Source organism: Gekko japonicus, unplaced genomic scaffold (assembly GCF_001447785.1).
Source record: "Gekko japonicus isolate JY-2015 unplaced genomic scaffold, Gekko_japonicus_V1.1 scaffold227, whole genome shotgun sequence".
Taxonomy (NCBI): Eukaryota; Metazoa; Chordata; class Lepidosauria; order Squamata; family Gekkonidae; genus Gekko; species Gekko japonicus.
The window spans coordinates 131654-158758 of NW_015164189.1; the positions used below are offsets into that span (position 1 = coordinate 131654).

The window sequence follows — 27105 nt, forward strand, 5'->3', positions numbered from 1 at the left end:
TGGCAGCAGCAAAGGTCGAACCAGGGACTCCCTGACATGTAACTCAGACTGTTAGCCATTGCACTACAAGAGCTATGTGTTAGCTGTTGTGCTGGAGTGACTGAGATAAATTGACTTGGCTACTCCTGTGCGGACTGTTTTGAGGACGATTGAATGTAGTATTGTCTGTCTCAGTGTGTATGTTTATCATTCTCTTGGCTGGAGGAAGGGTTCATAACAATGTGCATATTGATACTAACAGTATTGTGAGAGGCACTGTCTGTTGCACTGACGCCAGATGCAAAGTGGTTAGCTTTTCTCTAGTACAACCAGCTGTCCCGAGCAAACTTGAACAGGATAAATGGCTTGCGTGTTTGTCAGACCATCAAAGCACAAACTCAGCCTCACCCTTTGGTTGGAAAAAGCCACACATGGTCACTGGAGCTGTCTGGGGGAGAGCCTGCTTTTGTGCTGCTAATTTCACACACACCCATTAATGCACTGGCTCCCTCAGCGGATTTATTTAGGGGGGAAATTATGTACTGAAACTGCAGAGACAAGCATTGAGGCAGCTCACAAAATAAAAACAGCGTCATTGTGGAACAGCATTAAAATTGTTAATGCAAACATTCTTTTAAAAAACATAACACCCAGCTATGAATAACGTTGCATTTGATCCCACCTAAAATTCCTGCAGCATTTCAGGGACTGTTTGGGGCTGCATTGAGAGGAGGGAGATAGAGGAGTCATGCTTCCGGGAAAATTTTAGGTAGGATCCAACCCAACGTCTTTTGGAGGAACCTATAGATTGGATATAAACGCAGCCCAGAATACGAACAGCCCTGCCTGGAAAGGAATCTAATGGAGCTGAAGTTGTGTTTTTCTTCCCCAGTCCTATTGCCTTGTGAAACTGGTAAGCATTGAAATCATCCAGTTCCTGGTTCTGTCCCCTTCAGACTGGATCAGGCTGCAGAGGGGAATGTTTTCTCAAGTGGGATAAAGAGGAGAAATGGTTGAGTTGGAAATGGAGGTTTCCCAACAGAATATGCTCCCATATGCTTGCCCAACGTTGAATGAATGAATTAAAACATTGTCCAGCACTGAGCCTAAGACACAGACCCACACCCAGCTGCTGCCTTCTTTTACCTGTACCCAGCTGCTGCCTTCTTTTACCCAGCTGAAGCTGCCTTATATGCTGTCTGTCAACAACGGTATTGTCCATGGGAGGGGCCGTGGGTCAGTGGAAGAGCATCTGCTTGGCGTGTAGAAGGTCCCAGGTTCCATCCACAGCATCTCCACTTTAAAGGGGCAGGTAGTTAGTGATGTGGAAGACCACTGCCTGAAACCCTGGAGACCCACTGCCAGGGAGACTAGGCGATACTGACCTTGATGGACCAAGCGTCTGACTGAGTATAAGGCAGCAGCTTCTTTTAGGGACCTTGGCTGAGTGGTAGAGCATCTGCTTGGCATGCCGAAGGTCCCAGGTTCAACCTGCAGCATCTCCAGCTTAAAGAACCAGGCAGTAGGTGATGTTAAAGACCACCGCCTTGACACTCTGGAGAGCGACCACCTGTCAGAATAGACAATACTGGCCTTGATGGACCAATGATCTGATTCAGTATAAGGTAGTTTCATTCTGATCATTCTGATGGGCGCCAGCTCTCCAGGGTCTCTCAGGTAGAGGTCTTTCTCATCACATCACCAGTTAGCTGATACGTTTTACTGGAGGTTGAGCCAGGGACCCTTTGCATACGAAGCAGATGTTCAGCCACTGAGCCACACCCCCAACAGCTAGTGAACAAATGAAGCTGCCTTGTGCTAAATCAGTCCATTGGTCTAAAAAGGTCAATATTGTCTATTCCAGCGATGGCGAACCTTTTAGAGACAGAGTGCCCAAACTGCGACCCAAAACCCACTTAATTATTGCAAAGTGCCAACACGGCAATTTAACTTGAATACTGAGGTTTTTCTTTAGAAAAAATAACTCATAAATTAACTTAAGATGATCCAAACAAAGTAAGGAAAGCAATCCCAAATGCTTTCATTTACTTAAAATTATTTGGCAGAGAATTCGACACTTTAATGATGGTCTGGGCCTGGCTGGGGCGATGGCACGCGTGCCCACAGAGAGGGCTCTGGCACCCGTGCCATAGGTTCGCCACCACTGGTCTATTCTGACTGGCAGCGGTTCTCTGGGGTCTACAGTAGAGGTCTGGCACATCACATCACATCACCTCCTGCCTGATCCTTTTAACAGGAGATGCCGGGGACTGAGCCTGGGATCTTCTCTGTGCAAAACAGATCCTTTTCCACTGAACCATGATTCCTCCCCTAATCTAAGTCTTTTACTCAAGAAATTGACACACAGCTGTCTAGAAAGCTTCAGGGAGAAGGCAGGCTAGAGTGTAGGAATGGACAGACCTTCCACTTGAAGGTCATTTTTAGGAGAGCCGGACCTGACAGGAAATGAGGCTCCTGTTGCGAAGAAGAGATTTTATGGAAATGACTCATTTGACTTATTGCGGTTGTATGCCGCCGTCTGTCATGTCCCCTCCCCACCACCACTGCCATGTTTGGGTTCACAAGATGACTTAGAAAGTCATTGCATGAGTCCCGAGCAGTCTGTTATAATTCCTGAGAAAGCAGCCCTTAACTTGCCTTCCGTGATGCTGCTTGGGTTTCGCTTTCTTTCAAGAGCTGGATTACTCACACATTCCTTAACCCCTTCATCCCTGTGAAGCATCTTGAAGAAGAGGTTCAATTGGAGGAGGGCAGCATTTCAGCCTCTCTTTTGGGGGCGTTTGTTTTCTTCACCCGGCAAGGCTGGCTGCTTTCATTCTTTTTCCCCGACATCAAGTACACAAGACAAGCTCTTGACTCTCGTAATTATGGTCCTCCTAGTGGAAACTGTTGCCGGATTCTGTGTAGGGTTTTTTTGGGTCTTTTTAGGAGTGTTGCGGGGAGAGGGGGAGAAGTTGTGAGTCAGCAGATTCCAGGAATGAGCGTGCCAGTTGTGATTCCATTGGCATCTCTTTTGACGCATGGATGACTGCTTGTTAGAGCATCCTTTTATTTATTTATTGAAATGGCTGTCTTTCCTTCAAATTGTCCAAGGCTTCTCACAGTCATGAAGTGCAATCCGATCATATCCCCCTCCCCGTTATAAATGTCACCTTTCCTATAACCTTCACTTTAAATAGTAGCAGTTCTGTTAAAACATATTAAAATATAATTAGAACAGCAGTAATGGTAATATAAAATCAGGAATGTGAGGCGTGTTTGCCTTCCTTAATGAAGAAATCAAAGACGAGATGTACTGAAAGATGTTCTGAAAGGATAAGGCAGTACAGAAGTCTCAGGAGGATGGTCTGAAATGTATGGTTTCGTGCTAAATCAAATACCAGCAAGCAGCAATTATGTGAAAAAGTGGGGAAAGGTCCAGCAGCAAGGAAGTTGTGAGAATAGATGGTGCGCTAGATATGGAAGACTGTTGCCCCAAAATTGATATTATTGGATCTTAAGGAAAAAACGTTTTAAAAGATTATGTTAGGCTGGTGTGTGATCCCATACAGGCTGACATGCATATACAATATTTCTAGAGATTTATTCTAGAGATGAAATGCTGCAGGTGCAGATTCACGTCACACATTTTGGACGTGCCCCGTTTATATAAAAATATTGGATTCAAGTTTGAAGCTGACTGGTGATCTTGCAGGCCAGTTCTAGATTGTGCTCACCAGGAGACTACCCCCTCTGTGGCTCAGGGGTCAGTGTCCCTGCTTATTTTGTAACCCCCCTACTCCTCAGAAAACCTTGGGCCTTGGTGGCCTCTGTTTGGCAGGAGAGGACACTGAGGTGCAGTTCTATCAACAGACCAAGTGTCCCCCGCATTCCAGTAAGCCACCAGGGTGCTGGCAGAATGGCTGAGCTCTGCATGCCCCCCAAAGGTCCTCTTGGGTTCAGTTCCCATAATCTGTAATGAAAAGGATCTCCGTAGGGCTGAGGCAGATCTCTGCCAGAGATTTTGGAGAGCCGCTGCTGCTCAGAGGAGACATTGCTGGACTCAGCAGCTCAGCGGCCTCTCTCAGCATAATTCAACAGCATAATCCTATGCAGAGTTACTCCAGCCTGAATCCATTAAAATCAATGGCCTTGGAGTGATTAAGTTTGCACTGTCAATTTTGGGTATTTGGCTTGCCACGGGTGCCAGGGAGGATCTGCAGTTAAATACTCCTGCCTCCGATCTTAGCTGCTGCCAGTCTCAGGAGCTGGTACTGCATAGAGTTGGCCAACAGCATTCTGACCCTGTGTACAACGTCTTCAGCTAGTGTAAGGTTGAGAGACCCGGGTTTCAAATGCACTACTCTGTCACAAAGTTTTCTGCCCTGGCCTAATCTACCTCACAGGGTTGTTGTAAGAATAAGAGGAGGTGAGATAATGATATACACTGTCCTGAGTTCCTTGGAGAAAGACCAAGATTAAAATGGGCTTAATGGCTTCTGATATGGGTGATTGTTTTCTTTTGAGGGGGGACTGGGGAGCGCAGGTGCCGCGTGCCTGTATGTGAATTCAAGAGCAGACAGGTTGTCTACCTTCTGGTCTGTGTGGTCTGTTTGGGGGCTGATTGGAAGTGAGTGAGAGATGGATGTAAGCCCTGCCCTGTCTCCCTGTTGAAAGGGCAATATTCAGGGGAGAGTTGGGGCTTAGGAAGCGGGGGCTACAGAAAACTCTGTTTACTGTTCCACCTGGTTTCAAAATTCAGTCCAGTTATTGTTGGGAAATTCATTTAATATGAGGGTGAAATAGAGCTTTCCTATAGAAAAACAGGGCAGAAGGAGGATCTCTGCCTGGCATTAGGTGGCATGACTCATTTTCTTGGGGGTATCAAGATTCCATTGCCTTGCATTCCTTTCCTACAAGGCACCTCTGTACCTGACACACCTTAGTCCTTTTTGTGTGGTATTTCAAGATAACACCAGGTGGGTACACTCAGTTAGTGGAGTTTGGTCCTTTGGTGTTGGAGGAAGTCCTTTCAGCTGCTTGAGGGTGTATTTTAAAACAATAATAATATATGTTCTTTATATTTTTAACTAGGTTGTAACTTTGAGCCTGTCTTTTCTTCTCTGCCAGTAATAATAATACCACCATTCATCATTAACACAGGGCATTTCAAGTGTTCAAAGTGCTTCATCATTAACACAGGACATTTCAAGTGTTCAAAGTGCTTCAACAACAACTCTGTGAGGTAGGCTGGTATGATTATCCCTGTGCCAAAGGTGGCCTAAGAGAATCAGTGGCTTGCCTCTAACACACAGAATGCATTTGTAGGCAAGACAGAATTTGAATTTTGTAGCTTATGCACTCCTGACAACACAAACTGTGTGCTCTGTGAGAGGAGGTGAATTATGCAGATGTGTGTATGTATATACACACACAAAAATCCTAATCTCAGTTGTCACAAAAATCCTTATCTCAGTTGTTTGTTGTGGCATAGGATCAGTAACATTGCTGGGAAGGGAAATTGTGACAAAGCCGGTCTTCTGTAGGGAAAGATGCTTAGGCCCTTAGGCCAGTTTTGTGTAGTAGTTAGGAGCACGGACTCTAATCTGGGAGAACCGGGTTTGATTCCCCACTCCTCCACATGTAGCTGCTGGTGTGATCTTGGGTCCGGTCATACATTCTCTCAGTGCTGTTCTCTCAAGAGCAGTTCTCAAGAGAGCTCTCTCAGCCCCACCTACCTCACAGGGTGTCTGTTGTGAGGAGGGGAAAGGGAAGGGATTGTAAAACGCTCCGAGACTCCTTCGGGTAGTGAAGGGTGGGGTATAAATCCAATCTCTTCTTCTTCTTAACATTAACTCCAGGAACCTCTTCTCTTCCTCTCTGGCCAGCTAACGGATCGCTACTCATTTGAGGCCCTACTTCCTTCTCTTTCCCATGGGGCATGTATTCTGCTGCTTGAGATATTCTAGCTCTCAGATTCAGCCTTCCCCTCTGGAAGGCCTCTTTTGGTACTGCTTGGTCAGGCCTGGAAAATATTTCACATTCTTGAGAGCCAGCTCTGCCGTACTTGGCTTTTCTCCAGTTCTGGATTATATATGTTGCATGGCACGGTGAGAGGTGTTCTGTTGTCCACTGAAAACAATATGGTCGGTTCAGAGTTCAAGGTAAAGGGGAGCAGTGATAGTATTTCTTTTACAAGGGAATCCTTGTCTCCTTATGGCCCCATTTAGTTGTGTAGGGGAAAATTAAGGGCATTCTGGGAAGGCCAGGAATATCACAGTTCCTCTTTGGGCAGGGGCTGTGGCTCAGTGGAAGAGCCTTTGCTTTGTATGCAGATGCAGAATGTCCCAGGTTCAGTCTCCAGCACCTGCAATTAAAGGATCTGGCAGTAGGTGATGTGAAAGGCCTCTTCCTGAAACCCTGGAGAGCCGCTGCCAGTCTGAGTAGACGGTACTGACTTCGATGGGCCAAGGGACTGAGTCTGTATAAGGCATCTTCGAGTGTATCACAGGGGCTTAGAGGTACTTATCCTAGAACAGAGTGTGTGCTTTCTGGTGCTACCATCAGCAAGGTGGTTCTTAGCATTAATTTATTCATTTGGTATTAGTTTTATCCTGCTTTTCTTACAAGGAACCTCGGGTACACATGTGATTCTGTCCTCTTCCCATTGTATCCTCACAAGCAACTCTGTGAGGTGGGAAGGGTGGCAAGAAAATGGCTGTCCGCTGGTCACCCAGTTAGTTTCATGGCAAGAGGGCATTAGAGACCTGTTTTGGGAGGCTGTCTTGGATATTTTAGTCTAGGGTTACCAGGTGTCCTCTGTTAAGAGGACATGTCCTCTTTTTTTGCTTTTCAAAATATGGTAACCAATGTTCCCTCTAAGCTGAGTTAGTGTGAGCTAGCTCACACTAACTCAGCTTAGAGGGAACATTGGTTACCATATTTTGAAAAGCAAAAAAAGAGGACATGTCCTCTTTTTTTGCTTTTCAAAATATGGTAACCAATGTTCCCTCTAAGCTGAGTTAGTGTGAGCTAGCTCACACTAACTCAGCTTAGAGGGAACATTGGTTACCATATTTTGAAAAGCAAAAAAAGAGGACATGTCCTCTTTTTTTGCTTTTCAAAATATGGTAACCAATGTTCCCTCTAAGCTGAGTTAGTGTGAGCTAGCTCACACTAACTCAGCTTAGAGGGAACATTGGTTACCATATTTTGAAAAGCAAAAAAAGAGGACATGTCCTCTTTTTTTGCTTTTCAAAATATGGTAACCAATGTTCCCTCTAAGCTGAGTTAGTGTGAGCTAGCTCACACTAACTCAGCTTAGAGGGAACATTGATGGTAACCCTATTTTAGTCTGAAGGGCCATCAGCCTTCCCAAAGCTGTAGCACTCTCTGACAGAATTGTGCTGTCTGGTCCCCTGGGAGGAAATGCAGTACAGGAAGCCCTAACTGAGGTAAAAGTAGAAACCAGATTAAAGATGGGCAGCATTGTGAACAAAGCTCTTTCACGAAGTGCCTGGCTGTATAATCAAGTACCTAATTCCCTAAAATAACACTCTCTCACAAGCATTTAAATGCCACCGATCTACATATTTCTCCGTATGCCATAACGGCTTACTTCCCAACACAGTAATTTTCTGAACTAGCAAACTTGATACGTCTGGCAAGTTAGCCATATATTTTTTTGCTTGGCAGTCAGGTACGTTCAAAGTTCCTGTTGGGTAAAAGAAAAGAAAAAATCAGTACATTTTAGCATCGGCTACACTGTCAGGAAAACGTCCCACACGGACTCTGCCCCTCCTCTGGCTCCACTGGAAACTTTTCGTGCTGGAAAGTGTGCTTTTAATCCCAGCCCCTCATACCGCTGAGGGAGGAGGAGGAGCAAAGGGGATTCTCTGATTGACTTCCAGTTGGGAGGGGGGGCCTATGAGCTTCCTGGAAGGAGGGTCCCATTCCTCAGCAAGCCGGCGGGTTTTCCAATAAGCAGCTGGGGGAAAAGATTAACCCCCACCCCAATCTGTTAGGCATTACTACTTCATAATTAAAAACTGAATGCCAATATTTATGGCGATTTACGTTGCATATTTTTGAGTGTCAAGGAAAACATATGTTGGTAAAGATGAAATGGAAATCATGCTCGGAGCCCGTGTGGGATCGTGGCTACAGTGTCAGAGGAGCCAATGGGGAGCTGGGTGACTGCGGGCCAGTCGTTGTCTGTCAGCCTAAGCTACCTCACAAGTTGTTCTGAAGATAAAACGGGAAAGGGAGAACTGCCCTGAGCTGTTTGAAAAAAGTGTGGCATAAAAATGTGTATATTTTCCCCCTCACAGCTGTTTGCCTTCGCTCCTGTTGAATACAGTCTTCTTCAGTTTGTATTTTTCATACTGTTTGATCCTGTGTCGGCTCTGTTGTCTTGCCTTAGATTGAAAACGTCCGGGGGGATGGTGGTCCTCCTTTTGATGTGATGTGTGTGCGGGCCCCCTGTCTCTTCCCCATGTTCACTGTTACGACCCAGGCGGAGTCCTTTGGCTATCAAATCGGTCCGCAAAAGTTACTGGTGCACACCTCTTTTAAAAATTATTGTTGGCTTGTTGCATTAGTCATTTGTGGTGCGAAAGGAAAACAAGAAACTAACTTACCGTGTTTCCCCGAAAATAAGACTCTGTCTTATATTTATTTTTTCTCAAGAAGACACACTAGGGCTTATACCACAAATGCGTAGAAATCCTGCTAGGGCTTATTTTTGGGGTAAGTCTTATCTTCGGGGAAACAGGGTATGTAGACAGTGTCAGCGATGCAACGAACATGAAATTGAGCCAACTTCGGAGGACGGCGGAAGACAGGAGAGCCTGGCGGGAGATTGTCCATGGGGTCGCGAAGAGTCGGACTCGACTGTGCGACTGAACAACAACAACAACAAAAAGCTGCTAGCTCCTTGGAGCCATTTTTTAAAAAAACTGAGATCAGCAGTGCCATCCTAAGCACAGTTGCAGCATTCTAAGCCCATTGACTTCAATGGACTTAGAAGTGTGTAACTGTGCTTAGGATGGCAGTGTGAGGGTGTTCAAAAGATGGAAGGAAGGCAACCTTGACCTGGGTATACCAGGTACACTTAGGGTTTAAAGCACTAGATTTCCCAGCGATGTTCCAGGCCGCCTTGGGTTCACGTGCGTTGCCAGTTGACGACACCCCCTTTTCCTAAACATTCCACATAGCGTTTCAGTCCCTTAGGAGCAGACCTTCCTTCTCCGTGCCCAGCCGCCACTATCTGCCTCTCCCTCTGCCACCCTGCCCTTCTAACTGTCTCTCTGTCTTGGCTCTCTTGCAGAACGTGTTGGCCAAGGCCCTCTATGACAATGTGGCCGAGTCCCCAGACGAGCTCTCGTTCCGCAAAGGAGACATCATGACGGTGCTGGAGCGCAACACGCAGGGCCTGGAAGGCTGGTGGCTCTGTTCGCTGCATGGACGGCAAGGCATCGTCCCTGGCAACCGCCTCAAGATCCTGGTGGGCATGTATGACAAGAAGCAGCTGCCCGGGACCATCCAGGGTGCACCCCAGCCTACACAACAACAGCAGCAGCAGCAGCCACCCACGGTGGGACAGACATCTCTGGCCTACCCACATCAAGGGGGGTATCTACCCCTGTCTCCTGCATCTCAGTACACACCTATGCACCCCTCCTACCTGCCCCAAGAGGACAATGTCTATCTAGTGCCAGCGCCAAACAAGACCCAGGGGGGCCTGCACCAGGGTACTGTGCCCACCAGCCAGTTCCAGACCCCTCCAGGGAAACAGACACTTGCTTACCCAAAGCAGAGCCCCCCTCAAGGCCAGGATGTCTACCAGGTGCCGGCCAGACCTGCCAGCCCGCCCCAGGATGTTTACCAAGTCCCCCCAGCTCCTGCTGGTCTGGGGCAGGATGTCTACCAAGTGCCCCCTTCTCTGGATGGTCGGGTCTGGGATGCGCCCAAGCCACAAGGGAAGGTAATCTCACTGAATGCTGCTTGGTCCTTCTTGATTTAACTGGGAGCTCTGGCATTGTGTTGTGTGTGGGTGACAAGGAGTATGCGAGAGGTGGTGATAGGGAGAGGGGTATGGTTATCAGCTAGCTTGCTCTCCTGGCTTTAATGGAAGCTAGGTGTCCAGATGTTCGAGGGCAATGAGGCTGTGACAAGCCTCACTTGCTGATGTTGTGCTGTTCAGGTTGCTTTTACTCTAGTGGGGAGATGCTGGTGATTTTCCAATGAACAAGAAAGGACAGAAGAGGAGGAAGTAAACCATTACCCCTTCCTACTCCTGTTGTCTGCCTTTGTTTCATAATGTGCAAAGCATAAACCCAGAGGCATTTCAGAGCATTTGTGGGGTCAGTAAAAGAAGAGAGAGTTTCTAGTCTGTAGGTCTGTGTGGCGTCTGTTAAGATTGTGGGGGCTGGCAAAGTCTTTTTCGACATCTAGGGTGCATTCAGAGTTTCCCTGTAGGGATCTCTTTCAGGGCTGGGCTGAGCTGATGTGGTGGGTGGCCGTACCCAAATTTGAACCTGCAGCCCAGGTTTGCTGAGGTTGGCTTTGAAATTCCATATGCAGAAGGGTGACCAGCAGGCGCATTGCATGTATGCCGATGTGAGCACCTGGTACTCTTTGACAGGCCCCCAAGCCTGATGTTGCCCTTTTCCAGGGGTCATTTCCTGCAGGAGCGCACAGGAGTGGAGCTCCGGCAGTAAAATGCCCAGGGGGCGGGCACATGCAACAAGCCCCACTCCCTGCTCCCAGCATCCCTCAGTCAGAGCAAGAAGCAGCCAGGTAAGTTGCAGAGCCCCCTGGCCCAAAACAGTCCAATGGCACCTTTAAGCAAGTTTTATTCAGGTACAAGCTCTCCCTCCTCTGCGAGGACAGATCTGCACATTCCCCCCCCCCATAGCTAGCAATCCAAAACAGTCCAGTGGAGCCTAAGCGGTGGGTGTTGCCTTCTGACACACTTCTGGTGATGTCAGGGGGTGTAGTATATGCAAATAAGTTATGCTAATGAGCTCCTGCACCTCTTTTTCTATGAAATGACCCCTGCCCTTTCCTCTTCCCTTCTGTGGCTGGAGCAGACACTGTCCCAGGTTGTTCACTAGTAACAACGGGCCAGTTCATACATGACAAAATGCACAGTGTAGGCCTGTAGGAGATGTGAGTTCTAGGTTCTTAATTCCCACGTGAGTGGTGCTTGAGTCAGATCGGAGCCATGGGGCACATGGAGAAGGGACTTCAGCCTCCCCATCTTAGTGCCGTTTTTCTGACAGGAAATAGTCCTGAGGGGAGCAGTGGGCCAAATAGCGCTCCTCCATGGATAATTTCAGTTTGGGGAAATGCCACAGGCGGGGGGAGGCACTGAAGACACTTTTCAGCATGCACTACAGTCTCAATTTCAATTGGGCTCCCCACAAACAGGAATTGAAGAGAAGCCCACAAGCTGAATCTGTTACACAGGGTAGAGACCCAACCTGCGTACTTTGTGATTTGGGCAGTGGCCATAGGCTGGGTATCTACCTTGGGAGATCAGATTTCTGCCTCTCCCTAGCAGACAAGGTGGTTCCCTCAGGACAAAAAGATTCTAGGGCAGTGGTGTCAAACATGCGGCCCAGGGGGCAGATCAGGCCCCCAGAGGGCTTCTATCAGGCCCACAGTGGAACTGGCTGCTTTTTACTTCTTCCTCCAGTTCTGCTGCTGCTGCGTCATCATAGCTTTGCAGTTTACAGATACACACCTGAACAGCATACTCAAGATTGCAGCAGCACAGACATTTTGATGCAATAATTCAGAACAAGGGGTGTCAGTTATCAGACACTGTTAAATAAACAAAATATTGCAAGAGTGCTAATGTTTTAAGCATGTTTTATTTTAAGTTTTAAAAAAACCCTTTGTGTTTGTGTCCTTTATAAAGTTTTTATCTCCACTATCTGGCATTACCTTTTATGACACACATGGCCCGGTCCAACAAGGTCTCCTTTATGTCAGATCTGGCCCTCATAACAAATGAGTTCGACACCCCTGTTCTAGGGGATCTGGCTTAGAAACAATGGCTGAGATCTTGCTCAGGGCAGCAATAAAGATTGGGGTGGGGGTGGGGTATGACAGCAGCTGTCACAAGAGCAGCAAAGGAGGTTGTGTTTGTGAGGTAGTCTGCTCCAGCAAGCAGGCCACCATCTTGTAGTTTTAAAGGCACAAGACTATTGACAGCCAGTGTGGCGTAGCAGTTAGAGCATCGGGCTGGTATCTGGGAGACCTGGATTTGAATCCCGACCCTGCCGTGGAAGCTCATCGGGTAATAGTCGTTCAGTCAAACAGGCTCAGCCTAACCTACCTCACACAAATAGCTCAAGATGGGTAGCCGTGTTCGTCAGTCTGTAGCAATAGAAAAGAGCAAGATGGTGTTACGCACCCTAAAGGCCAGCAACATTTGTGACGGGGGATGAGTACCACAAGTTTTGTTAGTCTTTAATATGCTACTGGACTCTTGCTCTTTTCTGCTGCCACCTCACACAGTTGTGAGGAGAAAACAGAGGAGAGAACAAAGTAGAAGAAGAGATTGGATTTATCCCCCGCCCTTCACTACCCAAAGGTGTCTCATAGCGGCTTACAAACTCCTTTCCCTTCCCCTCCCCACAACAGACACCCTGTGAGGGAGGTGGGCCTGAGAGAGCTCTGACAGAAACTGCTCTTTTTCAAGAACAGCTAGAACTACAGCTTGCCCAAGGTCATCCAGCCAGGTGCTAGTGAAGGAGTGGGGAATCAAACCCGGTTCTCCCTGAGTCTGCGCACTTAACCACTACACTGAACTGGCTGTAAGTAAGCTGCTTTGGGTCTCCATTGGGGAGAACAGCGGGGTATAAGTGAAGTAAATAAATAAGACTTTTTCCAGAGGTCACTTTTTATTCCTGGATGATTGGGACTGAGCTCGGAGATGCTGACGGGTGCCCCTTCCACTGTATTCTTTGGTGGCGCATGCCAGGGCAGCCCTAACCCTCTGCATCTGGTCACTTTGTCTGCTGCAGGGTTCATTGTCACACACTTGATGTGTGTGTGTGTGTGTGTCGAGAGGGGGGATTGCACCGGCATGATTTTACCATGTGCAGGGCGTTGCAGTCGGGTGTGGTGAACCATTTTCCTGTTGTTTCCCTGGGAAAGGAAATGGCCTTCGCTAGGACCAGAGGCCTTCGTCGTAGCCCATGTCAACAGCTTCCTGGCTAGGGGAAACTTTAGCTGAACTGGATGCCGAGAGTGGCACTCTGCCGGGCACTGTTTTTGTAGGGGTTTGGATACAAGGCAGGACTGATATGTGCCTGAAATGCAGACTTCCTCCCTAAGGGCTTGAGCCTAGGCTAGGGGAAACTTTAGCTGAACTGGATCCCGAGAGTGGGACTCTGCCGGGCACTGTTTTTGTAGGGGCTTGGATACAAGGCAGGACTGAATGTGCCTGAAAAGCAGACTTCCTCCCTAAGGGCTTGAGCCTGACACGCCACCTCTGGAAGCGCAGGGAAAGTCCTTAAGAAGGCACCGGCTTGGCGCACGGAGTCGGTGTGTGCCAGGAGCAACCCTGTTGTGTGTGTTTGTCCTCCATTCGGTGGCTGCAGCTGCCTGACCTTGAAGTGGATTTGGAGAGAGCACGCCTGGCAGAGCAGTCGATAATTCAGAAAGAGCTGCTGCAGGCTGGCACAGGGCCAGGTCTGGCCTGCCGGGTTCCTGCTCACGCTTCTTGGTCGCTGTTGACCTGCTTGCTTTTCCCTGCCTTTGGCAAGGAAGCCGAAGGGCACCTGGAGGTGCAGGAGGGAGAAGCAAGTGGCAGGCGGCTCTGCCAGCAGAATCTGAGGACTGACTACGGAAAGTTCTGGGAGCAGAGGCAAGGCTGGATTCCGGGCCCAGGGAAAGGCCTGTGCCTTCCACTCCGCTGTCTGTGGGGGCCTTAATGATCTCTTTTCTGCCGCTTCCACAAGTTAAATGAGTGACACATCTTTCTTTTCAAGACTGAAAAAGCGGGGCTGTGGCTCGGAAGTGTGGCTGTGTGGCTCAGTGGTAGGGCATTGGCTTGGCCTGCTGAAGGTCCCAGGTTCGGTCCCCAGCATCTCCACTTAAGAGGATCAAATAGCAGGGGGTGTGAATGACCTGTGCCCGAAACCTCTTGAGAGCCGCTGCCAGTCAGAGTTGACAAGACTGAGTTTGATAGACCAATGGACTGACCCGGTATAAAGGTAAAGGCAAAGGTTCCCTTGCTCGAAAGCCAGTTGAATCCGACTCTAGGGTTGCGGTGCTCATCTCCGTTTCCAAGCCGAAGAGCCAGCGCTGTCCGAAGACATTTCCGTGGTCATGTGGCCAGCATGACTAAACACCAAGGCGCACGGAATGCTGTTACCTTCCCACCGAAGTGGTACCTATTTATCTACTTGCAATTTCTTGCTTTCCGGTATAAGGCAGTTTAAATAAGGGAGTTGTGGCTCGCTGTTTGGCATACGGAAAGTCCCGCATTCAGTCCTTAGCATCACAAAAGGATCAGGCAGTAGGGGGTGTAAAAGGCTTCTTCCTGCAAACCCTGGAGAAGTGCTGCCAGTCAGAGTAGACAGTACTGACCTGGATAAACCAGGGACTTCCGTTAAGGCCGCTTCATGTGTTCCTAGATTCAGGTGGGGCAGCCATTTTGGTCTGAAGCAACTGAACAAAGTTTGAGTCCAGTGGCACCTTTAAGACCATCAGAGCTTAATCCTGGGTCTAAGCTCATGTATTCATGTGATGCAGCCATAGCCGTGTGCCACTATGATCTTGCTGTTGGAATCTGGCACTCTGCTACATAACAGTTTTAAAACAGTGCTTGTAAAAGCAAATAATGTGAAAGATCTCACATGGCTGTTGAACCTTTTCATCCAGTTTGCTACTAAGACCCAGTTAAAACTCTTTGTTTAACTGGTGTCCTTTTCTGGGCAGTGTACTGTAAATGCTTACCATTTTAATTTCTCTGTATCCCTGTAGGTAGACAGCAAAGTACCAGCAAAGTTTGGTTTCCCGGGGGTGGGGGGTGGGGAATCTGTGGGTCGAATGTGGTATGCGGCTTAGCTCACTGGCTGGAGTCCTCTGGAGTTGTTCCTCTGCAGGTGTCTGTCTCATGATTATTTGCTTTGCTTGTGCCGTCTCTGGGCTCCCAGTTCCAGGAGTGGGGTAGGTGAATGGGTGGAGGGAGCTGTGCTTTTTCATCTCTCACAACTTGGATGACAAAACTCTTTTGTGCTTGCTGCATCAGAGAGTTGTGCCCTAGGATTCTGGGAAGGGTTGCACTAAAAATAGCACACAAACCCCTTTCCCAGTGATCACTGGGGCTATTGCTTGTAGAGCTAGATTTGTGCTTACCGTGAATGGATTGTGAAGAGTTGTGAGCGTCAGGGGTGGGTCAGGGCTGTGGCAGGCTGTATGCAAATCGAGACTGAAATCAGTGTATTCTTCAGTCCTTAAAGTCAGCGGTGGAGCCTGATGTGTGGCATGCAGAAAGTCATGATCCATTCACCAGCAAGATCAAAAAGCCAGGCTTCTAGTAACCATAGGAGCTAGACAACTGCAATGCACTCTATGTGGGGCTACCCTTGCAAGACTATTCAGAAGCCATAGTTGGAGCAAAACATGGCAGCTTGCCTATTGCCACCTAGTGGTGCATAACACTAAAAAAGAGCTAGAACTTCTAGCTTCCAGACAGTCTTAGGATCTCCTGGCTATACTACACACAATGCCTTGCGATAATAGTAATAATAATCCCCATCTCTGTTTAATCCTCACAGCAACAATCCTGTGAAGCAGGTTCTGCAGAGAGGGAGTGGGAACTGGCCCAAGGCCACCCAGCAAGCTCTCCTAACAGAGCCGTTCAAATGTCGGTCTTCCAAATTCTAGTTTGACACTTGAACCACACTACCACACACTTTGGGGGCCCAAAAAAGGAGGCTGTGCCCAGAGATACCCGCTGTCTCCTCACAGGGGTGAAGCAGTGTCAGTTTGTTCTGCTGACCACCCGAGGGAAGGCTGGCCCACTGCCCTCTAGTTTGCTTTCTGTTGCCAGATAGTGTCCGAGGAATCTCATCTTTCGGGCTTGCTCATGTCCTGTAAACTGAGCAGAGAGAGAGAAAAATACTGGTCCATCCTGGCAGCTGCTAGAGATCTCCTGTGGCACTGGCCTGACATTGTGGGCATGCCAGGGCAACTTGGTTTTTTAATTTAAAGGGGGAGTGGACACAGTTGTCTAGTGAGTCAGTGCCCTTGGCTAGCAGGAGAGAAATAAATTGGCTTCACCTGCATTGTTAGTTTAAGTAGCAAGTTTTTTTTTAAGCCACTAAATTCGAGTCGACCCTGCAGGAGAGTTTAAGGTGCTTTGTTGCATGTGTGCATGTGTGCATGAGCATGAGCAAATGTGGGCATGCATACAGAGGACACATGGCCCTGGGTATAACTTTCAAAGCTATGCTTCTGTGCTCATTGTGGGTTTTTTGATGGCCCATGTGTGTGCATTAGCTGGGCCTTTTCTCTGCAGCGGAAGGCTGCTCCATCTCTCGCCTTCCTCATCTCAGGGAGGGGCCGTCCACAAGGGAAGGAGCACTGATTGTGCTTCAGTCTCTAAGCCCCTCATTTACTCGGATCCAGAAATAGATGATGATGTCATTCCCAGCCCTCCCTGGAGACGCAGCTCCTGCTACAAGGTGCCCCGGGTTCCTTCCAGGCAGTCGCTCACCACTTGCAAGCGAGCGGTGCCCTCTACTGGAATAAGGCTTAAACCACAGCCCATGTGCTGCCACGGGTCTTGAAAAGGAGAATTTTCAAAGAAAGGAGCGATCGCACAGGGTCAGTAGCCCCATCAATTCATTACAATTTCGGCAATCTGTCACATGTAGGTGGAGGTCGCACCATGCACAGTCCTCTTGATTATGGGCAGTTGCCATTTTGCACGAAAAGGGTATCATGTATATCTCCTAGCTTCAGTTCACCTGATCAGAAACCCAGATTTTTGAGGGTCCGTGTCTTTGCTGGAAGATAGGTGTGTTGCCCTGTTAGGGGGAGGCTCGCAGGTTGCCCACAGTTGCATTAGACACACAGTCAGAGTACGACGTTTGTAACAAGCAAGCAGAGCTTTTGTGAAGATAGGAGGAGAAGACCCTTGTCAGCTAATCAGAGCCCTTTAGTGGAAGAATGGGGTACAGTTATGCTTGCCAGTCCCCCAGTCAGGGCAGAGGATCCCCCATCCCCAGCTCCCAGAAAAATCATTTAAAAACCTGGTGGCATCACGTGTGTCATTACATCACTTCTGGAGAAAAAGCTAAGAATGATGGAGAGTAGCTCTAGGAATTGCTGAAGAATAGATTCTTTTGAACTATGGTGCTGGAGAAGTCCCTTGGACTGCAAGAAGATCAAATCAGTCAATCCTAAATGAAATCAACCCTGACTGTTCCCTGGAAGGCCAGATAATGAAACTGAAGCTCAAATACTTTGGGCACCAAATGAGAATGGAGCACTCACTGGAGAAGACCCTGATGCTGGGAAAGACTGAAGGTCAAAGAAGACGGGGACGGCAAAGGATGAGATGGTTAGGCAGTGTCATAGATGCAACGAACATGAAATTGAGCAAACTTCAGAGGACGGCGGAAAACAGGAGGGCCTGGCGAGATCTTGTCCATGGGGTCGCGAAGAGTCGGACTCGACTGTGCGACTGAACAACAACAATAAAAAACCCTGTCATTTTATCAGAGTTTCCAGCTACTTTTAGAGCAACCTATGTCATTTCTGGGTGTTCACTGGCAGTAATGTAATGGTGTGTGTGAGACTGCAAAAAAAAAAAAAAAGCCTCCCATGTCCCTGCCCTCAAACCTCCTGCCAGTTGCCAGTTGCTCGGCCTGGCAACCCTCAGTACAATGGAAAACAAATTAAACATGGCAATCAATCAGAGCAGGCCTACTCAGTCATGTTGTTGTACACACTTGCGCTTACTGTCTGATTAAACCCATTGTCAGTGTGGAATGTGTGTAGACCATCAGCTGGGAACTGACAGGGTGAAGGGCCTCGCAGCTGCCATTCCCCTTGGCCAAAGTGACCTCTACCACCAGTACCACCGCTGCAACCATCTCATTATCTTCCTTCCTTTCCTGCCCCCCTTCCCCCTGTGTCTCACTATACTGTGGAACGGCCAGATGAGGAAAGCGGCTTGTGTACCCTCCGGCCTTCCGGCCCCTTCTTTCCTGAGCTCACACCCATGAAACTCATCACAGTGGCAGAGTGTGGGCTGCCCACTAGTGGGGAGGGGGCCGGAAAGGAACGAGGACGATCAGAGAATAGTTGGAGTGAAGTGGGCGGATAATGCCGTTGGTAAAGGCGGTGGCACCCAGCCCTCTCAGCTTCTGACAGATATTTCACCCCAGCAACAGGCTTAAGACTCATTCGTTTCGGATAGTCGCATTCTGCTTTTCTCTTTCCAAAGGGGGTCGCAAAGCGGCTTACGGCATCGCTCTCCCCTCCCCGTTTTTATTGTCGCAACAGCAATCCTGTGAGGTAGATTTGGCTGATGGTGAGAATGGTGGGCCCAAGGTCCCCCGGCGAACTTTGAGGGCAAAGTGAGAGTTCAGGCCTGGGTCTTCCAGTTCCTAGTCTGGCACTCTGACCATTATGCCAAGCCACTGCTTTCACCAGACAGACGCATCGGGTTGCCAGGTCCCCCATGGCTACTGGTGGGGGATGGGTAGGTAGGGTTGCCAGATCCAGGTTGGGAAACTCCTGGAGATTGTGGGGTTGGTGGCTGGGGAGACCTCAGTGGGGTACAATGGCACAGAGTCCACCTTCCAGAGCAGCCATTTTCTCCAGGGGAACTGATCTCTGCAGCCTGGAGATGACCCATAATTCCGGGGGATCCCCAGGTCCCGCCTGGAGGCTGGCATCCCTACGAGACTCGGGACTCGAGACTTACCTGGATGTGTACATGGATCAAAAAAGATATCAGCATATTTTATTTAGTTATTTAAGACTTTGGTATCCCACATGCTCAGCTGCATTTCCTGAGCTGGTTATCCACGGTCTACTATCAAAACAGTTAAAATGGCGAACCTGGCAGATACCATTAATCTAAACATATATTTAGAAATGCACTATTGCCTGGCCAAGAAAACCAATCTGAGGCGATATAAGATGAAACCTACGAAAGCAAACACTATTTAACATCATACATAACTGGCTGTTAATGTACATCAGTTTGAGTCAAAAGTACACTGCCCAGGAAATTCATCTTTTCATAGTATAGTGAATCAACGAACTAAAGGTGTGTGTGTGTCATCACCTAAAAAATTAACATGCAGTCAGTTGCTGGTTTATTCCCACCCACCTCCTAGTGTGTGGCTGTTTTAACCTGATGGGAATAAATTTAAATCCTGAGCTCTTAAGTTGTGAGACACCTCCCCTTTTGACCTTCTGAGACTGCCGTGGTTGCTGTGGCTTCGTCAACATGGGAGGACAAGAGGGTTAGCAGCCATGGTGGCCACATCCAACCCCTTTGGAAGGTGGGGTGGGGGGATCAGCTTGGGCACAAAGCCAGGTCCCCAGAGCTGATCCTAAAGCCTCCAAGGCGTAGTTAGCACCGGGAAGCATCAACCTAAAGGGGAGGGGATTTGTATGAATGACAGTCCAGGGACGAGAGAAGAGTCCCAGAGGCTGCCTTTTGCTCGGCCCAGATTGTCTCATGGTTCTAGCCAACGTGGTTTTTGTTCCCTGCCATTTATTTATTTATTTATCATATGGCAGTTCCCTGCCATATTTCGTCACTTTGGGGAACTTTAATTGGGGAACTTCAATATAAATGTTTTAAGTCAATGAGTACATTTCCACCTGCTTGCCTTGCAAATTTTGTCTCTCTCTTTGGCACAGGTGGTGGTCCCGACGCGTGTAGGGCAGGTCTATGTCTACGACTCCCCCAAAGGAGAACAGGATGAGTATGACGTTCCCCGCCACCTCCAAGAAATCTATGACGTGCCGCCAACTCGAGGCCTGCTGGGAAATCAGTGCGGTCAAGAGGTGAGTGGGGCCCGCTTCCCTGTGGGTGCCCAGAGGCAAGGAAAAGGAAAGTAGTATGTCTACGACTCCCCCAAAGGAGAACAGGATGAGTATGACGTTCCCCGCCACCTCCAAGAAATCTATGACGTGCCGCCAACTCGAGGCCTGCTGGGAAATCAGTGCGGTCAAGAGGTGAGTGGGGCCCGCTTCCCTGTGGGTGCCCAGAGGCAAGGAAAAGGAAAGTAGTGTTGATAGAGCAGCTGCGTCACTTCAGAGTGTGTGTGTGTGGGGGGGGAGTGGCGGAATGGGGGTGGCCCTGATCCCACGTTACTAGGCTAGATCCCCACAAGGAGTTTTGAATTCTGAATTCTCCTCCACTTCTTAAAAAAAAACAAACCCTGCAACTCCCTCTCTGGAAGAAAAACATTCCTATGGGAGGGGTATCTCTTGCCCAGCCTGTTTCCTGCTGTGCTAGGTGTCTGTTTGCACATAGGTGGGGTTCTTCCCCCCCCCCCTTTTGGGGCATGGAACAGCATTCCAAATCCATCTGCCTCCTAGAATGGTGCATGATCTGTATTATCACCTCTGTATTCTAAATCCTCATTCTCACAGTTTTGCTGCTTAGGGTCATAGGTTTGAGTCAGTGGGACATGAGGATGGATGGATATGAATAAAATTAATATTCGGTGAAGACTTCCAAGCACCTTCTAAAAAAAAAAATTAAGATTTTAACCGACATCTAAAAGTAGCAAGAGAGGTTATCCGGCCAGTTTTCCTGGGAAGGCAGATCTTCAGAGAAGGTGCTGCCACCAAAAAGGCCCTGTTTTTTGCCATGCCAATTCTCACCTCACTAGGGGCTCACCTCACTGGGGCTTCTGTTGCAGAGCTAGCATGCAGTGAGAACAAGCATCTAAATGTCTTTCTTCTTCTTCTGCCAGGTATATGACACCCCCACCTTGGCAGCAAAGGGCCTCAACAACCGGGATCTCGCTCATTCACAGGAGATTTATGACGTGCCACCCAGTGTGGAAAAGGGCTTGCAGGTGGTGAGTGACGGCCGGGCATGGGATTTCCGTTGGCATACGTGGCGAGTGCTTTAATAGAGGGCCAGAGAAATCTGGAGTGAGTCTCACTGACTGTGATCAGGAGACCTGTAACTGTCATTTTGCTCAGAAGAAGCACTATTGGGGAAACACAAGCAAGACTGTAGCCTTCTGCAGATGTGATGCTGGCAATCCATTCACACAGAAATGGAAGCCCACCAACCGTATGTTTCAGGACTGTGATTCGTTCGTCCTGTGAATAGGGCAACGCATGGATTTTCCATCCAGGTACAGCTTCCATTCCAATGAAGCAAAACCCTGCTTTTATAGTGTTTTGGTTTGTATAAATACAAGCTGTAACCCCATAAAAAATCCATACTTTGTCCTAGTCTCATATTGGGGCAATCATATGCATTGTGGGAACCCACATGTTCCTCATATGTGCAGCTCGCAGGCGTCTGCTTCGCATCAACGCCAGCATAAGGTTTTCAGAGGACTTGCGTGCATTCTGCATCATTACAATTGCAGGAATTTTGCATTACCAGTAAGATTCAAGCATCTGGTCTCTGGACTGATTTTGAAAATGAATTTCTAACGCTGGAAGTCTTCACTGATCAGTGTAAAATCTGAACGTCATCTTGTAGAGGCCCTCCACTGATGTTTTCCTTTCAGCCAGTGATATTCAGGGGTACATTGTCTCTAAACGTGGAGCTAACAGTGAACTATCATGGGCAATAGCATTAATCCTCCACAAATTTGTCTGATTCTCCCTTTGAAAGCCACTAGTGTGCAAGCCTATTAAACTTTTGCTGGCTGGCCAAGGCAGAATAAATTATGCAAGAGTGGGAAAATATATGGAAATCTTCTTCTGCATACTAATATCGAGGTCTGGAGACCTGCCTGTTCTTGGTGTAGTGTTTGGTACACATAACCTCGCCCACCTAGCTAGGCCTGGTCTGCCCTGAGGCTTTCCCCACTGTGCCATCTCTCCTCCATGCTGTTTGGGAAAACCAGCCGCCCATAAGATTGTGCAGAGCTGGAATCCTGAGTTTGCCCAGCAGCTTTTCAGCGCCCACAGTCTCCATGAGTAGAGGGTAGCGTTTTTTGGGTAATCGAGAGAGGATATGGAACACTTTGGGTTCAGTGCTGTCTTTGGTATATCCCTACAGGTGTACGACATCCCCCCATCCGTCAGCAAGGACGTCCCCGATGGCCCGACACGGGAGGAGACCTACGACGTACCCCCAGTCTTCTGCAAGCCTAAGCCCTTTGACCCATCCCGGCACCCGCTTATCCTAGCTCAGCCTGTAGCGCCACCAGCAGAACCTTACTTGCCCGAAGATGTCTATGACGTGCCACCAGCTGCCAACAAGGGTATGCCTGAGGCCCAGGAGATCTACGATGTTCCACCTGGCTTGCGGAAGCTGGCGAGCCAGGAAGTCTACGACATCCCGCGAGAGCTGCCAATTGGCAGCAAGGACGGGGAAGGCGATTATATCTATGACGTGCCACCCCAGGTAGACCGGGAGGGCAAGACGAGTGACGGCAAGCGCCTCTCGGCCTCCAGCACGGGCAGCACCCGCAGCAACCTCTCCAGCTCCTCTCTGGACATGGTGCCCGTCAAGGAGGCCCCGGACAAGGAGCTCCACCTCGACCAAGCAGTCGCCATGGAGACGCTGGCCCGGCTCCAGAACAACGTCAGTACTGCTGTCTCCTACCTCATGTCCTTCATCAGTGGGACTTGGCGCAGCCCTGAGCAGATGGAGGCACAAGCGGCCAGCATCCAGGGGGCAGCTGAGAGCGTCAAGGGGGCACTCAGGGAACTGCTGGAATTTGCCCGTGGCGTCGTGAGCAATGCCGCCCAGGCCTCGGATCGCTCCCTGTACTCCAAGCTCAGCAAGCAGCTGCAGAAGATGGAGGAGGTGTACCAGGCACTGCTGCAGCACAGCCAGGCACTGGACAGCTGTGGCTGGGCACCCAGCGCCCTGGTGCCCGGCAAGCCTGGCGCCCCTGACGACCTAGAGCATTTTGTCATGTGCTCGCGGGGGGTGCCTGACGACACCAAGCACCTGGCCTCCTTCCTGCACGGCAACGCCTCCCTCCTCTTCAAACAGACCAAGGTGCCCCCTGCCTCCCTGGGGGACGGCAGCCTCGGCGCCCCAACCGATAAGGCAAGCAGCATCCAGTCCCGGCCCCTGCCCTCTCCGCCCAAGTTCCTGCCGCAGGACTCGCCCGAGGGGCAGTACGAGAACAGCGAGGGCGGCTGGATGGAAGATTATGACTACGTGCACCTGCAGGTGGGGCTGGGGAGGCAGGACGGGGAGGTGTGGCCGTATCGCGGGAGGGAAGGACGAGACCACCCTCCGTCCCCTCCAGGGCTCCCTCTGAGCTCCCTCTGAGTCTTGTGAGCAAGAATGCTGCTTTGCGAGCTCCTGGCACGGAAGTTGTGAGCGAGGGATTTGGCCGCTGCATAAACTAGTTTGCTCTGGAACCGTCCTTCCTGAGCCAAGGCAAAAATGTGTGAGCCGGAGGATAAAAAAACCGTGAGCTAACTCACACGAACTCAGCGTAGAGGGAACACTGGTCCCAGCTCAAAAGAGCGGGATTATAGGGAAGCCAGGCCCCCCTCGTTTGTCTCTGGCTTCCACTCTGTTGCTCCCATGACATTTCACACAGCCAGGTTGCTTGTTCTTGTTTTGTTATACCTGGCTTTTCTCCCCCGGATGGGGAGCCAAAGGGGGCTTACAAGATCGTTCTGCCTTCTTCCATTTAATCCTCACGACCAACCACCCTGTGAAGTAGGTTAGGCTGAGAGAGAGTGACTGACCCAAGGTCACCCGGGCGAGCTTCCGTGGCAGAGTGGGGATTTGAACCTGGGTCTCCCAGATCCTAGTCTGACACTCTAACCACTACACCATGCTGTCTCCGAACTCCTAAAGTTGTGAGGGTTTTGGATCAGGTGTGATTACTTGGGACATAGGCTTCTCAGTAGTGGAGAGCTGGTGTTCAGTAGCAGGGCTTCAGCTTCTTCCCAGTCAACACCAACCAGTCTCCCTATCTGAGCAGTCCAGTTATTCGTTTTTGTTCCCCGTCCATTTCAGACCTGGATGGCCCAGGCTACCTTCCTGATCTAAGGAGCTCAGCAGGGTTGGCTCTGGTTAGTACTTGGGTGGGAGACCACCAAGGAAGTCTGGGGTTGCTACGCGAGGCGTGTAGCGGCAAACCCCTTCTGATCATCCCTTGCTTTGAAAACCCTACGGGGGTCACCATAAGTTGGACGTGACTTGATGGCACTTTCCATCGCCATCGCCACCACCACCACCCACTTCTTCCGGTTCTACTGGTGCTTCTGCTCCCTTGTTACATGACCAATCTGGAAAGCTCTTTGGAGAGGCTGCGCTTCCCAGAGGTCACCATCTGAAAGCATCAACCGTAGGGGCTCAGCGGTTTGAGGGCGCTCCTTTCGGTGCTGACAGCTCTTTCATTGGAGGCATGTAACGGCAAACCCCTTCTGATCATCTCTTGCTCTGGAAACCCTACGAGGGTCACCATAAGTTAGACGTGACTTGATGGCACTTTCCACCCCCCACCCCCCACCCAGTTCTTCCGGTTCTACTGGTGCTTCTGCTCCCTTGTTACATGACCGATCTGGGAAGCTCTTTAGAGAGGCTGAGCTTCCCAGAGGTCACCATCTGAACGCATCATCCGTAGGGGCTCAGCAGTTTGAGGGCACTCCTTTCGGTGCTGACAGCTCTTTCATTGGGGTTGCAGCTGGCACAGTTAGCATCTCTGAAGATGGCCCAGGGCTGTCTGCAGTCTTGGCCACATCTGTGCTGAGCTAATCTCTTGTGGTCTTTTGGCTCTACCACCCCTAAACACAGCCTTGTGTAACCTTGTCACGTAGCAAGTGACAGGTAGGTAGGGTAGGGTTTCCAACACTAGGCAAGGAAATTCCTGGAAATTCGGGGGTGGATCCCGGGGTGGGCAGTGTTTGGAGAGTGACTGGATCTCAGCGGGATAGAATGCCGTAGAATCCACCCTCCAAAATGGCCATTTTCTCCAGGCGAATTGATTTGTCTTGTCTGGAGATCAGTTATAATTCTAGGAGATCCCCAGGCCCCATTGACTTTCTCTCATTCTTTGAAACCAGGGGAAGGAAGAATTTGAGAAGACCCAGAAGGAACTGCTTGAGAGAGGCAACATCATCCGGCGAGGCAAAGGACAACTGGAGCAGCAACAGGTCAGTAGGACAGACATGCAAGGCCCCGTAACTTTTCAGATGACACCGGACTGGCCATTCAGTGCTGTGCAAACCCATCTTCTGCCAGAAGCTGGATTAGGTTCCTCCTGAGCTAGCCCAGTTGGGAAGGTTGTGTTTCAATAGCTGTGTGAGCACAGCGCCACCAATGGCTTGTCTTTACTGCTTTGTGAATCTGTTTTCTTCTTAGTAAATGAACCAGATGTAGAATATGCTCAGCTGAAAACAATGGTGTACCACTGGGCATCGTTTTGGCTGTGCATGCTCACTTAGTGTGTCCCATTGTTTCGGCATGAATTTGCACAGGATTGGGCTGCAAGATAGCGGGATGTCTGAATATCCCACCTGGTTCAATTTAACTTTTCTACAGCATAGAACCAATGCAGAATCATACCTGCTGCCATACTCTATGGCAGGCCTCCTCCCTCTGGTTCCAGCCTTAAGAAGCCTGCCATAGACACTCTCCTCACCCCAAGGTTCTCTCTCCATGCTGGCTGGGAATGTGGGGGGGGTGTCAATAGCTAGTCTGTTTTCTTGGGCTCTCTGAGTCTTTCATCCCTCATTTGGGCCTGATGAGGATCTGTGGCTTGCGGTGATACTTGATGACTATGCCCCGGTCTCACGTTTGCTCTTAAGGTTGCAGAGACAGCCATTGGAGGCTAGGAGGGGCCATGACTCAGTGGTAGAGGATCTGCTTTGCATACGGAAGGTCCCAGGTTCAGTACCCGGCATCTCCTCTAGAAAGGATCCGGCTGTAGGTGACGGGAAAGACCTTGACCTGAGACTGCTGGAGAACCGCTGCCAGAGTAGACAAAACTGACTTTGATAGGCCAGTGGTCTAATTTAGCACAGGACACCTTAGTGCATTCATTGCTGCTGCCCAACCAACCGCCTGCTCTTTCTGCCCGCAGCTGAAGCAGTTTGAGCGCCTGGAACAGGAGGTCACACGGCCGATTGACAACGACCTCTCCAACTGGACGCCACCGCAGCACTATGCCCATGTCCGGGGGGGCGGCACTGCCCTCTGCCCCTCCGACCGGCAGCTGCTGCTCTTCTACTTGGAGCAGTGTGAGGCCAACCTCACCACGTTGACCAACGCCGTGGACGCCTTCTTCACAGCCGTCAGCACCAACCAGCCGCCCAAGATCTTCGTGGCGCACAGCAAGTTCGTCATCCTGAGTGCCCACAAGCTGGTCTTCATCGGGGACACTCTGTCACGCCAGGCCAAGGCCCAGGACGTGCGCCACAAGGTTACCCACTACAGCAACCTGCTTTGCGACATGCTCAAGGAGATTGTGGCAACCACCAAGACGGCTGCCCTCCAGTACCCGTCCCCTGCAGCTGCCAAGGACATGGTGGAGCGAGTCCACGAGCTTGCAAACAGCACGCAGCAGTTCCGGATGGTTCTGGGGCAGCTTGCAGCTATGTGAATCCCCTTCATCCCCTTGAAGAGGAGGCCCGCTTACAAGCCATTCCCTGTAAATACCTTACCGGACTACTGCCTGCAGCAGAACTGACCTTAGGTAGAGGGGTGGCTTGGTTGGCTGGCTGGCTGCTCCCTCTTCCTCCCCTTCCCCAAATTGTTCTGTTGACACAGACTTCCATGCCAGCAAGTTCCAGAGAGTCTGATGCAGGCCTAATCCTGTTCTGTTGGCAAGGAGTAACATTTATAGTCCTGATGGCAGGCAGGGGCAGGTCACAGAAAGCAAATAATTATTTTTTTTCCTGTCTGATTCTGAAATTGTTTGGTTAATGGGCACTATTTAAATCAAATAAAGAGACATAGAA

The 27105-nt window shown here is 49.7% G+C and overlaps 1 protein-coding gene across 1 annotated transcript in view; it reads left to right on the forward strand.

The window, feature by feature from the left end:
* BCAR1 (breast cancer anti-estrogen resistance 1) overlaps positions 1 to 27105 on the forward strand; it is a 46037-nt gene extending 18932 nt beyond the window's left edge. The window contains exons 2-7 of the mRNA XM_015408262.1: positions 9308 to 9964; positions 19891 to 20037; positions 20955 to 21062; positions 22229 to 23356; positions 25210 to 25299; positions 26229 to 27105. Of these exons, the coding sequence (XP_015263748.1) occupies positions 9308 to 9964; positions 19891 to 20037; positions 20955 to 21062; positions 22229 to 23356; positions 25210 to 25299; positions 26229 to 26747 (2649 nt within the window). The 3' untranslated portion in view covers positions 26748 to 27105. The remainder of the gene's footprint in view (positions 1 to 9307; positions 9965 to 19890; positions 20038 to 20954; positions 21063 to 22228; positions 23357 to 25209; positions 25300 to 26228) is intronic.